The sequence below is a fragment of the Gymnoscopelus microlampas genome (genome assembly GCF_963454915.1).
Source record: "Gymnoscopelus microlampas genome assembly, chromosome: 1".
Classification (NCBI taxonomy): domain Eukaryota; kingdom Metazoa; phylum Chordata; class Actinopteri; order Myctophiformes; family Myctophidae; genus Gymnoscopelus; species Gymnoscopelus microlampas.
Genome location: NC_139962.1, coordinates 4,770,539 through 4,787,780, shown reverse-complemented (window position 1 = coordinate 4,787,780; position 17,242 = coordinate 4,770,539). Strand labels below are relative to the sequence as shown.

At 39.5% G+C, this 17,242-nt stretch overlaps 2 protein-coding genes across 2 annotated transcripts in view; both read left to right on the top strand.

Moving 5' to 3' along the window:
* LOC311044623 (caspase-8-like) overlaps positions 1 to 16,937 on the top strand; it is a 33,283-nt gene extending 16,346 nt beyond the window's left edge. The window contains exon 3 of the mRNA XM_084056334.1: positions 16,498 to 16,937. Coding sequence (XP_083912460.1) covers positions 16,498 to 16,675 — 178 coding nt within the window. The 3' untranslated portion in view covers positions 16,676 to 16,937. The remainder of the gene's footprint in view (positions 1 to 16,497) is intronic.
* LOC311041443 (uncharacterized protein) lies at positions 1,413 to 16,227 on the top strand (the record flags this gene model as incomplete). The annotated part of the gene is made up of 6 exons (XM_084051819.1): positions 1,413 to 1,486; positions 11,402 to 11,486; positions 12,713 to 12,745; positions 14,424 to 14,461; positions 15,392 to 15,494; positions 15,956 to 16,227. Exons 1-6 carry the CDS (start codon positions 1,478 to 1,480, stop codon positions 16,225 to 16,227), a joined length of 540 nt encoding a protein of 179 aa, XP_083907945.1. The 5' UTR covers positions 1,413 to 1,477.
* Positions 16,938 to 17,242: the final 305 nt, after the last annotated feature.

The window sequence follows — 17,242 nt, the reverse complement described above, 5'->3', positions numbered from 1 at the left end:
AGCTGTCAGCCGGTTCTCCTCAGTGGCTGGAGCAATTGCTCTGATTTTGCACACAGCCATTGACCATTACCATCTGAACTTAACTGTGAAGCCCGTTTTTCAATTTCATCAAATCTCAGCTTCTTATTAGCATTTATGTGTGAAAGAATGTCGCCTCCCGGGTTGCCAGATCATGTGCGCATATCCCCCCACGGATGCGTCGACCGGGTATGGTTTAGTATACATAATACAGTGACACAAACACCCCAGGGTAAATAGATATATCATTTTCCAGCAACAACCCCACCCCCTCCATGACTGACAGGGAAAGAAAAACACACCCACACACACACATACAGAACATGTGATCTGAAGTGGTACCTCCCTGTTTTACTCTTTTTAAGAGATTGCACTTTTTCACCCCACTTACTGTCCCTTCATTCTGAGCTACAGGTGTACATGTTGTTGCTTTTCTGCAAAAATGTCTTTTTTGTTTTCTCTTTAAAAGTTGATAAATTAAGCGACGGTAAAATTATATACAAGAGAAGAGACATACTGAAGAAAGAATAAACAGAGAGACAGACAGAAGACGGACGTTGAACTTCTGAAGAGTGAGTAGAACGAAAAAAGCAATAATAATAATAAATGTAACAACAATAATGATTAATATTAATAATAATAACGACATTATTATTATCAGGGTAATAATAATGGTAATAATAATTATTAATTATTATTTTTATTTTGACAAATGTTGTACAATAGACAATCATGGACATAGACAATAGACAATAGGACTCAATGTTAAAATATGCAAAATATATGACAAACAATTACAGAACAATTATTCTTGAGTCCAAGGACGTTTTCAAAATCCTCAGTTAAGACTCATCTTTTCTCCCTGGCGTTTAATTGACCTTCTGATGTGTACTGATGCTGTAATCATGCTTTGTCTTTTATCTGTATAATGTTTTCTGTCGTGTTCTTGCACCTTTTTGCTCTTTTGATTTTTGACTTTAACTTTGGTCAACCATGGTTGTTTTAAACGTGCTTCACAAATCAAGTTAGATTTGATTTGAGTATTAAAGAATGGAGGTCTGCACAGGTCCAAAAAGTAAGACTCGTTGTGAAAGGGACCTGCAGCTTTGTTACCCAAACCCGATTTGTATAAAACATTATTTTAAACAGAAACTCGTCAGCTTGTAGATCGGCTATTTTCAAATAGCCTAGGTATAAAATAGGGCTGAAGTGGTTAATGTATGTTTTATATATAATATAATTTATATTTGCAAAGTAATTGGAAATTCTCCAGTAAAGTCAAAATACCTAAAAACTGTACAGTCCTTGAGTAAATGTACTTAGTTAATCAACACCATTGCTCTTACTTTTGTGTACCTTACTTGTTTATCTCGCGCGTGTGTGTGTGTGTGTGTGTGTGTGTGTGTGTGTGTGTGTGTGTGTGTGTATTTCTAGACCCTCCTCTGATGATCCTTCAAACATGGACATTGTGAGTAAGACCAGCTCCTCTACAACATAATCACAAATGTACTGATTGTTTGAAAGTACTAGAACCTGATCGAGAACAAGTGAGACATCATGACTCACGTGTAATTGGACATTTGAAGAGACAATATTAAAATATAGACCTAGAGCAGCTGCCTCTCTCACTGCTTGCTCGCCTATTGAGAGAAAGGTTACTGATAATATTGATCTGGACAAGGTTACGCGGCCTATTGATATATCTGCAACGATACAATATCAATACTATTATAATGATTTTTATGTAATATTATCTTTTCTTTTTTATGTTATTTTACTCTGCTCATACTGTAGGTTATTTAGTTGTATCTATTATAGACTATATCATGGTTAGGTATGTGATTCTAATAGTTTGCATCCTTAACATGTAAAGGAAAGCCCTGCTCTCTGCAAACATGACACACACTCTGAGATCATAAAACCCCTGATGCAGAGCCTGAATACACTCTTATTACATGAACATGATAAGAGACATAAGGACCCCATCACAGGGCAGAACAATGGAAGACGCACAGCAATGAAAAGAATGTGATGCAATACATATGAACACACATTGAATGACATGCTGACACAGTGAAAACCTAAATCACTCAGATCAGCACAGGGACTGTTGATGTCAGAACCTTCTCTAAAACATCCTGGACAACGCTCCACACGTCCCAGACCCTCCTCCCTTCTGGCGCCCACAGTGTGGAATGAACTCCTAATTGCAGTTAGAACTGCAGACTATTACTCCCAATCTTCTGCCGTAATCTGAAGACTCACCTCTTCAGACGCCACCTTAGTGCCTGTAGAACTTGACCTAGCCTTGACGATCTTGTAGGCTTATGCAAATGTATTTAAAATTCCAATTTAAATAGCATGTTATGTAGACAGATGTCAGGTTAATTTGGCATCCTATAGTTTGTATAGTTTCAAAGTACAGATTATTTATTTTTTGATATTATAATGTTTAGACTGATGCTAGGTTCTTGGTTTATGGTCCTAGATTACTGAGGCACTACACTGTCTCTATGCATTTGACGCATTTTTGAGTACGGTATTTTCTTTCTGCTGTCTAAAGATAAGAGGTCAGCTGATTTAAACTTAGATTAATTGTATCTCTATGTTATTGGTCACAAATTAACATCAGCAGCCTATGCTAGTATTGGTGTTTCTAGCTAGAATATGGGATTTTATCATGGTTGACCCATCGGGGGCAATTGTAACAAAGTGACCGGGGTCAATTGTAACAATGTGTTTTCAATGAAAGCAGATTTTGTGTCTGGGATTACATACTTTTATGTTAGTAAATGAACATATTTCACTAAATGTCACTACATTTCAAAGTAAAAAATACATTTAAATAACAAAAAAATAACATACATGTGAAAAAACAAAATTGAAAAATAAATAATTTGAATAAAAATACAAAATAATTGTAATTATGTATATAAAACATTTGTAAGTATAAATGTTAAATTATAACAAATACTTATTACTTAGTGATGTGCTTTTATTTGAGATTAAGTGTGTTAATATGACTTATTTTTACAGTGTTACAATTGCCCCCAACCACTGTTACAACTGCCCCCGTCACAGGGGCAATCGTTTAGTTTAGTTTATTACGGATCCCCATTAGTCCTCACCACAGTGAAGACTATTCTTCCTGGGGTCCAAATCGTAACACTGTGACTCATTGCATTCAAATTAGTATTTTAGTCTTGTCCTTATTAGTGAAAGCTTAAAAATGGTATTATTCATTTGGGCACATATATATGTTTCTTATAGCAAAAGACGACTAGGATATTTCAAGTAGTCTGTGAATTATGAAGGGATTATGAAATACAAAAAGTGTTACTTTCGTCCCCGGTCTCCATATCTATATGTAAATAGATTAAATTAGTTCAAATAGATTTTAGAACCATTGAATGTAGACATGTAGGGGAGGGCGGGGACAAACGGCGCACCCTTTTTTATTTCCCTCCCTGCACAGTGATTAATTAATGTCATGTAACCATACTTTTTTGTGAACAAGAGACAGTTGTCCTCTCCCATTACCCGCATTCCGTTTTATTTTAGTGAAACGAGTCAAACCCAATCGGTAAGTAAAGTGACGTCGCGCCACTTCCACAAACGGCCACCAGTCCGGACGAACGGTGCATACATAGAGGCGGACGGCTTGGTCAGATAAAATGTCCAATAACAAGCACATAAGTTACATTTCTGGCATCTAACGCTCATTGATGCTTCAGTAGAATCCTACGAGCAAATGACCATGCTGATAGTCAAATGTATCATGTTAATGTCGCCTCTGTCCATTCCTCAACTTTCTCAACTTTGTGCCAACACATGAGCCGTTCGTCCCTCCGCCGTTCGTCCCTCCGTCCCTTACTTCACAATGTGGAAATACACAAAAGTGGCTTCAACTCTGCCAATCTTGATCAGAACTGGGAAAAAAATCATCTCTGATGTTTTTGCCCAAAGACGAAGAGGGTGACGTCACCGGATGTGACGAATTTTACGTCCCGGTTGTCCCCTACATTAATGTGTATTCCCTGATGTACATAACGTCAACTAAAACTTGTGTTCAGTCTCTTAACAACCAAAGCATTAACCACTTAACCCCGTATACGTTGTCATATGATGAATAGATGATCTACAAGCTCATGGAATGTGACACGTTGTGAGCTTGTAGATCTGCTATTGTCACAGTTATGTTTTTCAATGTTTTGAATTTTGAATCTTTTTTAAATGATGACATTCCCAAAATGGGGACCCCAGAGTTAAAGCGGTTAAGATAATCAAGCTGATTTTAGTATCCTCTGTTTGTACCAGGAATCAACCATGGACGACAGTATCTTGAAAGCTCTGAAGGCGCTGTCAAAAGATGAGTTTGAAACATTCAAGTGGAATCTGCAGAGAGTTCATATCGCAGGCATCGATCCGATCCCGGAGGGCGATATGGAAGAAGCTACCAGAACGATCACCACCAGTCTGATCATGAAGACGTACCCAGGCCCAGACATGGAAACGAGGTCATGCTGAAAGTTCTGAAGAAGATCCCCAGGAATGATCTCCTGACGCTGTTTCCGGACAAAAGTAGGTGAACAGTTAGCGTAGAGTGTGTGTGTGTGTGTGTGTGTGTGTGTGTGTGTGTGTGTGTGTGTGTGTGTGTGTGTGTGTGTGTGTGTGTGTGTGTGTGTGTGTGTGTGTGTGTGTGTGTGTGTGTGTGTGTGTGTGTGTGTGTGTGTGTGTGTGTGTGTGTGTGGTTGAAGTTGCCTGTCTGACTTTTCACTCATTTGAGAGCCTGATTGTCTATACAGCTAACAACCGTTCCAGACCACGACTGGAGCGGCATTCAATGCAGATAGGAGGTCCCCGGGCTCAGGGACCTTTTAAACAAGCAACATAAAGAAGCGTGAAACTGTATATTTACTTGCAGCGACGGAAGAACAACCTGTTCTCCGCCGTGGTGATTTCAGCACAAATTCGACTGTGTTAGCAGGCCCGTGGCCTTCAGGGAATCTGCGGCAAATTTTTAGTCTAAGTCTGGTCACCATCTGTAAGCCCTTTAATAACTTAATCCCCTACCATAATATCCAGTCCCCGACTTAAGACAAACTATGGATCTGAGGATATCACAGTTATAAGAAAGGCAGGAGGCAGAGGGGCCCCCTAAACTTACTGGCCCGCTTCAACAGAAATATCAACTTGACCTTCACTCAGTTAAGAGACTCCACTGAAACAACCTGTCTTACTCCTGTGACTAGAGAAATGCACTGAAGCTCATGTGTTATACAAACCCACAACATCCCATTGCCTACCACTAGTAGGCAATGGGATGTTGTCTAGTCATAGTTAGATAATGAGCCAACACATGCAAACCATATCACTCTTTACGCCACCATGCCAACCCACAGCACATCATCATAGCACACCGTCATTGCAAAACAACTCAATGCTCACAATTCATTGCATACCAAACATTGCACTCCAATAAACCTTACTCAATATGTTACTCCGCACAGCATTGCATCAAACGTTGGCATCAAACTTTGCATCAGTTACAAATCTCCACGTGTATGGGGTGTGAATTGAATGTGTATGTATGTTGCCGTGGTGTGGAATTCTCATACTCACCGAGGGCGTGATGGTGTCCTTCAAAAGAAACCCCTAGTCTATTTATCTTTATAACACTAACTCAGAAAATGAGGCTTTTTGGAAGATTAAAAGCTTCCCTTTATTTGCTCATAAATCATATATTCTTCCTGAACAACGTCTTATATAACATACACATAAACAATTTCTAAACAACTCAAGGGGCTTAGAATTTACTAAGCCAACAATAGAACGAGATAGGTCTTCCAATTATTATAATTTTCCTCATGTATGGTTACTCACTGCAAACCAATCATACATATAGCTAAGATAACATGAGTGACGTTGTCTTAAACGTCTACATTTATCTCTCCCTCTCTGGCTCATATGAAGCCAGCTTACAGGGTCAGATTACACCATTGTTGTTTTTGTTTTTTTTCCTAAATAGTCTATTACTATTCCTCTGCTTGCACCCTATTGAGGCATCTAGCCTCTCCCTATTCTTGTCCCTCGGGAAGTAAAAAGAATCCACACGGCTTTGTGAGGTATATAAACGGTGTTCACAGGTGTCAGCTTCAGATGAGATGGGATGAGGGGATGCTATTTCAGACCATTTTCCTAATTTTCCTAGAGTGTGTTGGTCCAAAATTATCTTTATTATTTATCTATTCAGTTCACACTTTACCTTTTATTTATTTATAACGAATTCAATTGAATTAGTATTAGTGGTTCATCTCAACAATTTTTTAAACATTTGTAATGTCTGCACTAAAGTGTTCTCTCACTTGTGCCTTTGCACTGTATTATTCAGACGTGACCTCCTTAAACCCATCCCCCCGTCATACACATGCTGACACCCTGATCCCACTTGTGTTGTAGTGTGTTAAGGTGTAGGCGTGTGAACTAGGCTTAAATCCAACACCTATGGATCCTATGTCCAACCTGACCTAAACCTTTGTGCACCTTGGTGACCACTAGATAGGCTTGCTCTAGGGGCACCTTGGTGAGTGCATTTTGTCCCGTCAATATTCCAGTAGGAATACCCGGGAGAACTTTGCCATACTAGGCCTGGCATGGGCCATAATATACGTCTATATACATGGAACATTCTAGACACACTGTTCTATGTCATTATATACACCTTAAATCTAGTCACAGTACTTATAACAACTTCAAGCTTCTCTTTATCTTGAAGGTCTGATTTCTCTACTTGCTCCTTAATTAGGGGCTTTATTATTTTCAATAGTAAGAGTAATCACAAGTAGTTTAGTTTTCACTGACTCTGACAGCTTCCTGAGTGTCGCTAGTCTCTGCAGGAGCACATGTCCTGATAGTTTACCAGTCTCAGAGGAGAAATAATTCATCTTTCTCATTTCTATTCCCCTCATAAGGAGGTGTTTTTGAATTTGCATCTTTTAGACAGATATATATATTAATAATATAATTACATTTGTATTTAATTCATGGCTTCCAAAAGGCGCCTTACGGGTGTGTAACTCTGAGAGTGTACAAATGGAACCAAATGGACCCGTAAGGGTCCATTTGGTTCCATTTGTACACTCTCAGAGTTATGGGGGTCGTGGAAACCACTGTGCTACACTAAATGGAACAGAGCGTTCATTAGTATCATTGGTAACACCTGTGAAGGAAGTGATAATATGGCTGCTGTGCATAGAGCCTATTGGCCGTTGGCCTCGGGGCGTTTCACACTTAGGAATGCCCGCCGCGAGACCAGGGTCTCACAACGCCATCCCTAACCTTGCGTCGCGATCAAACGTATCGATCTAAAAACAACCATTTGACGACCATCTGACAAAAGCTGCTGAGTGAATAACAGCACATCAAAGGTCCAGTGTGTTGCTGTTAAGTAGGCTACTGTAGGATACTTTTAAAGGAGGCATAGCTTTCATATCTTCTGAAGCAGTCCAAGGATATGAACATTTGGAAAACACACAGTGGATGAATGCACTCAATTTACCGTTATTATTCAAGATAAATGGATAATTCTTTTGTACTGTAGCCGACATTTGACAACGCTATAGCCTAAGTATCCCCATTATGCAAGTAAATAGAATAATAATTCTGTCAATACACATTGTGGATTAATAGTGTATAGGCCTATTTAATAGGTTATGTCAATCTGCGACCACGGGCATGGGAGGGAACAATCACAGTGTGTCCTCAGCAAAAAAATAATAATTTGGCTACACCGCTGGTTACATTATGCTTATGAATCCACAGATGCTGGTCCGCCACAGACAAGGAGAGCTGCTAAAGGTGAGCATATCTGAACAGTGTCTACAGCTGTCTACTGTACATCTATGTCATATGCAGTGGTGGAAAAAGTATTCAAATTGTTTACTAAAAAGAGTAAAAGTATCAATACTGCAATGAAATACTCTGTTATAAGTAAAAGTACAAAAGTATTGGTAGCAAAATGTACCAAAGTAACAAAAGTAGAAATATATATAAATATATATATACACTATTCATTCATTTACTGTACGCACGCACGCACGCACGCACGCGCACACACACACACACACACACACACACACACACACACACACACACACACACACACACACACACACACACACACACACACACACACACACACACACACACACACACTTAAATATGTTTCACCCAGAGAACGTCACCCACAACTCATTGTTCATTCCCCTTTCCTTCAGAGAAACACTTCGTTGACCAACACCGGAAGACACTGATCAGTAAAGTGACCCAGCTCAAAGCCTGGATCATCTCCTTGATGAGGACGTCATCAACCAAGAGGGCCTCAATACTGTGAATGCAGAACGCACCAATGAGGATAAGATGAGGGCTCTCTATTCACTCCTGCAATCCAAAAGAGCCAAAGACATTTTCCTACAAGCTCTTGAGGAACATGAGAATGATCTTCTCATAGAGTTGAAGTAATTGTCATTTTAATTCATTTTTAGGTCAAGCAGGCCACAATGCTTTCAGTGTAATATCATTATCACTTATTGTCTTTCTATTTCCAAGAACTTCACTAACTAATTCTAACAAATAGCAATATTTTTCTTCTTTCTTTGTTAACCCAGGATATTCATTATCCAGCATTATCATGATGCCGTTGTAGTTGTTTTTATGTTTGCTTAAGTGCATTTGAGGTGACCTTTAAGAGTGCATTATTACAGTACATCTACATTGTCTCCTTTAATAAAAAAATATTTTCACTCGGCTTAAAATCTTTGATTACGTTAATGACAAAAACTGTGTAATTAATAAGTAGGTCGGAGGGTTTTAGCTATAGGGTATCAGCTGAGAATGCGGGAGTCCCTGAGCGCTACACCTACCATCAGCTCCCAGTATTTATCAAACCATTTTACACACCCTACTCACACGCTGAGCTGGTAGTGCCCGGGATCGAACCCAAGTACTTATGGTTCAAAGGCTAAACTCCTCCGACTGAGCTACCAGACAGCTAAAAGTTGTCCTGTATAGAGCAATATGAGATTAATGGATTCTTAGATTTATAAAGGATTAATACATGCATAATAGGATTAGTATTACACCACTCCGTTATCTATATGGAAACTCCTGATTAATTTTAAGAAACTTTTAAACTAGCCAAGATTGTGGATGTGAAATTAAGATTTTGCAAAGCAAAGGAAAAAGGTGGCAGATACTCTCACACATCAGCGTTCAAAAGGAGCCAATCAGAATTGTCAATTTGCTCTCATGTGACCAGTGTTTTTTTGATTGATGTGTCGGCACTTTAACCTGACTCCGTCGCAAACTGCCCTATCCCATATTGTTGAAGCGCAAGGGGGAGGATGGAAGTCATTCTGACTTCACTGTAGCCTATAGTAGCCTTTTCATTAATGATATTTGTACTTAGGCTGTCCTGAAAGTTTATAATATTTAGAGAAATTTAAAGTTTCAAATAAAAAAGTAGTACTAGTAGGCGAGAATTAGCAAACTGGACATTTAGACTGAATGTTTCCTTTATCCTCATCTTGCGCTAATGCATGCAACTGTTTTGCCCGGTTTTATTTTTGTTGTTTCTCATAAGCGTGCATCCGTTGTCTGTCAACAACACAGTAGTCTGTGCCTTGACTTCAGTGGGGTGTGTGTGTGTGTGTGTGTGTGTGTGTGTGTGTGTGTGTGTGTGTGTGTGTGTGTGTGTGTGTGTGTGTGTGTGTGTGTGTGTGTGTGTGTGTGTGTGTGTGTGTGTGTGTGTGTGTGTGTGTGTGTGTGTGTGTGTGTGGGTGTGTGTGTGTGTGTGGTTTTTGTTCCAAAGGTTAATTAATTACATCCAACATGTCTATCTTTGTTTTCATTTTGATTCATATATATAATGATTTATATTTACAAAGTAATTGGAAATTCTCCAGTAAAGTCAAAATACCTAAAAACTGTACAGTCCTTGAGTAAATGTACTTAGTTACTCAACACCATTGCTCTTACTTTTGTGTACCTTACTTGTTTATCTCGCGCGTGTGTGTGTGTGTGTGTGTGTGTGTGTGTGTGTGTGTGTGTGTGTGTGTGTGTGTGTGTGTGTGTGTGTGTGTGTGTGTGTGTGTGTGTGTGTGTGTGTGTGTGTGTGTGTGTGTGTGTGTGTGTGTATTCCTAGACCCTCCTCTGATGATCCTTCAAACATGGACATTGTGAGTAAGACCAGCTCCTCTACAACATAATCACAAATGTACTGATTGTTTGAAATACTAGAACCTGATCGAGAACAAGTGAGACATCATGACTCACGTGTAATTGGACATTTGAAGAGACAATATTAAAATATAGACCTAGAGCAGCTGCCTCTCTCACTGCTTGCTCGCCTATTGAGAGAAAGGTTACTGATACTATTGATCTGGACAAGGTTACGCGGCCTATTGATATATCTGCAACGATACAATATCAATACTATTATAATGATTTTTATGTAATATTATCTTTTCTTTTTTATGTTATTTTACTCTGCTCATACTGTAGGTTATTTAGTTGTATCTATTATAGACTATATCATGGTTAGGTATGTGATTCTAATAGTTTGCATCCTTAACATGTAAAGGAAAGCCCTGCTCTCTGCAAACATGACACACAGTCTGAGATCATAAAACCCCTGATGCAGAGCCTGAATACACTCTTATTACATGAACATGATAAGAGACATAAGGACCCCATCACAGGGCAGAACAATGGAAGACGCACAGCAATGAAAAGAATGTGATGCAATACATATGAACACACATTGAATGACATGCTGACACAGTGAAAACCTAAATCACTCAGATCAGTTAACACAGGGACTGTTGATGTCAGAACCTTCTCTAAAACATCCTGGACAACGCTCCACACGTCCCAGACCCTCCTCCCTTCTGGCGCCCACACTGTGGAATGAACTCTTAATTGCAGTTAGAACTGCAGACTATTACTCCCAATCTTCTGCCGTAATCTGAAGACTCACCTCTTCAGACGCCACTTTAGTGCCTGTAGAACTTGACCTAGCCTTGACGATCTTGTAGGCTTATGCAAATGTATTTAAAATTCCAATTTAAATAGCATGTTATGTAGACAGATGTCAGGTTAATTTGGCATCCTATAGTTTGTATAGTTTCAAAGTACAGATTATTTATTTTTTGATATTATAATGTTTAGACTGATGCTAGGTTCTTGGTTTATGGTCCTAGATTACTGAGGCACTACACTGTCTCTATGCATTTGACGTATTACCTCGTGTTTACCTTGCTTAATGTAAATCACCCTGGATTAAAAGCGTCTGCTAAATGCCTTGCATTGTAAATTGCTACTACAGGAGCAGCCATGTGAGGGGACCATTAGCACTGATGTATGGAACCCGTGCAACCTGCTGAAAAAACGTGGACCTGTGGAAGATAAGAGTACTGTACTGTATCTCTATACTTTGGTGATCTGATCTAAGTTTTAGGGTTGATAGTCACTGATAGATTCTCAATCAATCAATCAATAAATCCATCAATCAATCCTGGACTCAAAAGTCAACACTTTCATCACCTATGATTTGTACTTTTACGATGTAAAACAAACGTATCTGACTTCCCGCGAATGACTGTAACTGTGTAACACTCAACACTGATGTCACAGTTGTTGCGCTTAATGGGTGTGTTGCACTCGAGAAATAGACTGCTGTATGTAAAGTATTGAATTTGGATTACAAAGTGTGTGTAAGATTGAGCAACTGCGAGGTCTATTTTATGACTAAAATGTATAGATTGTAGTAGTATCAAGCTTTAATAGATGGACATAGAGCCTCTGTGTTTCTCCTGCCAGCCTTCTAGCACTGCTGCTGGGGACGGCTGATATAATAGACTAATAGATGAATATGTCTGAAAAGAAGAAAGTACAAACTTACAGCTCCACAGTTAATAGTAAATTACCATGTTATTATAAGATTATATTTACAATGTAGAGGTTACAGTAGGCTGCTGTAGCCTATGTCAAATGCACAGTAGTGAAAATATGACAAAAACGGTTTTGTTTATTCATACTGCAAGTGCATCATGTTTGTATTCTCTTGAATGCAGATGTATTAATATATCACCATTGGAATCCAGCAAACAGCAGGGCTTTCCAGACAGATGTTGGTGTCATTGCAGCAGTCATTCCGTTCACAGGCAGGCAGGAGATACACAGAGACTTTCTGTGCATTCTTTACAGCTCGTCTGTAAATTATATACATTTTAGTTTAGAAATAGACCATGTAGTCACACAATCTTGATTCATTTCACACCTACAACTGCTAAGATTAAAATGAATAATTGCAACGTTCTATTCAACAGTCTATCTGAAGTGGTGATTGGCTGCTGGCCGGCTAAGAATGCTTCCGATTTGCATAAAGTTGAGAAGAATTTGTATTTTTAATGCCTCTTCAAGCTTCCCATGCCTTCTCTGTGTGGCTCCCAATCCCACGATCATTTGCACAGCAATTTTGCTCCATAGAAAATGAAATGGGAGTTTAAAAAAAGAAACATTCGGCTCAGAGGAAGTAAACCCACCGTAACAATTTGCTTCCAACTTAGACAATAATCCATATTATCTCACGTGCTTGTGTTTTAATTTAATTGTAACACTGTTTTATTTCTTGCAGCAGAAACCAAAAGAGAGCCTGAATCTGGTCCAAGTGAGTGCTGTTTAAAGTTGGTTGACTCTAAATGTAGACATTTCATTTAGGTTTAGACAAGTGTTCTTTCAAATTGTTTTAATTGCAGTCACTTGACACAATGCCATTCTGACAACATGTAGCATCCCTGAGTCTGCTAAGGGCGGATTCAGACTGGGTCTGTTTGAATCAAACCGTTCCCGAGTACGCTTGGCTTCTCCCAGCTGGCCAGCATTCACACTGGCCAAGACTCGACCATTTCATTTAACAGTAATGGTAAATATGTGCCTCATGGGGGCGCTGTGGACTATGGGGCTTTGGGAGAGAGAATGTCATTCACAGAAGAAAAGTCACTCTAGAGTGAATAATAAAGTTTGACTGTGTTCCTGAAGTTGTCTTGAGTTATAATAACAACAGATCAACAATACACAACCAAAGCAGTGTGTGCACTGGTCTTTGAAACCTCGAAATTTAACGTTGTCTCTGTTAATATGATATTGGCGTCACAGACGCATCCTTGGTATTTTAGCAGTGACGTCACAGACTAATCCTTAGTATATTTATCCTTATATACGCGTTCGCTACACATGTGTTTTTTGTTTATTATTTTTCACGGCTCGCGCTACTCAAACACTAGCGGGATTATTATTTCTTGTCAACATTCAAGTAGAACTATGAGAAGGTATAACCCAGCTAAAATAATGTGTCATTATAAAAATATATAAATGATATATGATTAGCAGTCCACTTCCTCCTGTTGGTACGGATGGCTTCACATTGCATTGTTCCGTACTCGAATATGCATGATCCGGATCCGAGACTGTCTCGGGTACGGTACGGTGATCCGTTTCGGGGAACGATACGCAACGTTCACACTATCACAACATCAGCCAAGCGGTCCAGGGTGCGCACCCGGGACCATAGTGTGAATCCGCCCTAAGATGCACCATTAACATACATGCTAATAACTGATTTGAGACTACGTCATGGGTACAGCAACAGCTTACAAGTTATTTACTCAAATTGGTTCTCCTGTTCATGCCACTAATGATTTTAACATGGCTCCTATTGTGGGCCTTAGCACAGCTGTAGCAATGTACAATGTACTGCAATCTGACCGTCTGAGCAACTTGTAAATAACTTTGACTATACGTGTTTTATAAAATAAAAAAGCCAAATGGATAATCACAAAAAAGGTTTCTACTGTGGTCCAAAACATTCAAACATCTCTACTCAAACAGCAGTACAGCAGACAATGATACAAAAAGGTACATATCAAAATATGCAGTTTAAAACCATTTTTAAGATAAGATAAGTTAAAAGAGGTGGGGGACCAGGGATGTGAACACATGGAGGATTCCACTCACAAGAGACGTTATGCAGCTTACTGAAGGAGTGAGTTGTTTGCAACCCTGGGGGCAGGCTAGTTGGAGAATACGTTTAGCGATCTGTAAGACCAAGTAATTACATCTCTTGTAAAAGTGTAATTATGCTCTCAGAACGTTTTTGTGATTGTCAAATTTGGGTCACTATCATTCATTTTGTTGAAAATAGTGGCAACACATTTGACTTGCGCTAACACCCCCCCCCCCCCACTCTCTCTCTCTCTCTCTCTCTCTCTCTCTCTCTCTCTCTCTCTCTCTCTCTCTCTCTCTCTCTCTCTCTCTCTCTCTCTCTCTCTCTCTCTCTCTCTCTCAAGGCTCTGATCCTACTGAAGAATCTGAAGAAGACCCAGAGGTAATAAGACATAATCAACTATACTGTAGAAGGCAGCTTCAAAACCAAAGCTTTATTTGTTTGTACTGTATACAAGTGTATATATATATATATATATATATATACAGATGTGCCACTTCAAAACTTCACACGTTACTGTTCTTTCCCTGAAAGTGGCCTGAAAATGCATTTTTTTCCTCCCTTTTCTGCCCTTAAAATGCACTGTTTTGCCCCTGAAAAGAAGTTGTCACTACACACCCCCGTTTTTCCCTTCAACAGACATCCATATACATGAGAACAAAAGAATGTGTGTTGAATAAGGTGTCAGACTCATTATGAGGCGAAAGGTGATTTGACCAGTTGCTCAAATGAATTAGCATCATAAAAGCAGTGATCATCAAAATAATTCAGCATTTTAAATGCCCTTCTTTGTCCCTCTTATTGCCCTGGGAATCCCCTGAAAATGTACTGTCTTGGCGATGGCAGGACATGTGAAGTTTTGAAGTGGCACATCTGTATATAGATACACACGCACGCACGCACGCACGCACGCACGCACGCACGCACGCACGCAGGCAGGCACACACACACACACACACACACACACACACACACACACACACACACACACACACACACACACACACACACACACACACACACACACACACACAAACACTTGTGTAACAGTGAGAGAAAGCACTGCAAAGCATAATATCTGCAGCACTGAGAAAACAGCCAGAACACAATAAATGTCCTTTTCACATAGTTTATGTACCTCTCCACGGACAGAGCAATGGACGCGTTTCAAGCTGACAGGTCTTCTTCCTCAGCGTTGTCAACAGTAAAAACACACTGGCCCTTTGTCAGCCTTAACCACAGTCATGCAACAATGCAGCAGACATCCCAGTAATGCTTGTTCCAAACTGACTGATGTTTCTACTTTTACAGGATGCTCCCTATACAATGACAAATGATCCAGGCTACTGTCTCATCCTTGAAAACACATTCACAGGGTCAAAGAAGCCCCGGTGGGGTTCAGAAAAAGATTCCTGTGAGTATTTACACAAAATAAATTAACGTATCCCCCTTATATTCCCCCTAGCACAGTAGTTCTCAACCTGTGGGTTGGGTCCCCACATGATTTTTTTGGGGGGGGGGTCCCCAGATGACAGTGAAGTGACAATTTAAGGGCTTTTAAGACCTTTTTAATACCTCAAGAAAGAAAAAGAGCAAATACTGCATCAAGTAATCAACAAACTATACTATAAGGCCAAATTCTCAAAGTAATATAAGAAAGAGGCCAAAATTGTGAAAATAGCAGATCCACAAGCTCACAATGTGCTTGTAGATCTGCTATTTTCACAATATTTATCTGTGGAACAAAGTCAAACAAAGATTATTTTGGGGGGTCACAGCCTGAAAAGGTTGAGAACCACTGCCCTAGCGTGATATTAAGTAATATTATAGTACATAGCGAAATAATGAAATGTGAATGTTCTCTCCTCCTTGCAGTGAGGTTGGGGCGTGTGTTCAGCTGGCTAGGTTTCACAGTGATCAGGTGCAAGGATAAGACCAAGGACGAGATGGAAGAAGTGCTGCAGTTCTTTGCTGGGACTGAAACAAAAAATGAGATTCATGCTGAGGAATGGTCTAAGTCTGGAAAGAAGTTCACCAAACTAAAATTACAGGTACCTCAGCATGGTGATTGCTTTGTGTGCTGCATTCTGTCTCATGGAAATGACAAGGGGATCTGCCGACAACTGGGCATAGGGTGCAAAAGGTAAAATCGGATACAAAGCTATTTTCCTACATTTGCTCTAAACCATCTCATTTAAATACAGTACATGATGCATGTGGGGCAACGGTAATGTGACATAGTTAGACATACTGTACATAGACATGCTCTCACTATCATTTTTGCATTAACATTATAGTAAGGGAAGTAGTTCCATTCCCATCACCCCCCCCCCCCCCCCCCCCCCCCCCGCCACACACGCCTGTCAAAGATCACATTGACTTGCATTCACTCTCATGTTTGTGTCTTTTGCTTCCAGAGGAGATGACATCCTTAGAATCCTCACCCGTGTCAATGCTGCTGTGTGCAAAAAGTGTGGAAATCTGAAAGTGAGAGAAGGAGAAAAAGTAGTCAAAAAAGAAGTCAAACAGTCTCCAGGTTTCGAGAGCTATCTGACCAAGCCGCTCATCTTCCACCGACCTAACGGTGATGTCTGACACATGACCAACCACACTTGTAACGTTGGGGTTTCTTTTTTTTTTCTTTGTCATTTTAAACATTTTGGAACTTGCTATAATTGTAACTTTTATTTCATTTTTTTCTACCGTCTGTTTTATATTAGATATATAGAAGGTAATTGCTGGTAATTTGTTTGCCATGAAGTGCTCTTGTGTTTCTCTTTTATCGGTTTTATGTTTTTATTTCTATGTTTACTTTCCAATGTCTGAACTTGTGCTGTAAATCAGTACCGTGAAAAGAACACACCATTTTGAATTATATGAAAAACAGTTAAAACCTATCTCCCATATCTGGGATTTTTGAGTAATCTGCATGAAACACATTTACACATGAACTTTGGACCTATGCCGACTCAACGATGCAGCGGATTTTCCATAAGTGAAAAAATGAAGCTTTAATGAGCCAATGAATATTGCAGTTTTATGACGATTATTCATCTGCCCCTAACATATACATGCAGACTCACATTTCTTTGAAACTTTGCAGAAATGTAAAGGGTCATTCCAAATATCACTAAAACCAATCTTACTCCAATTGGTCAAACG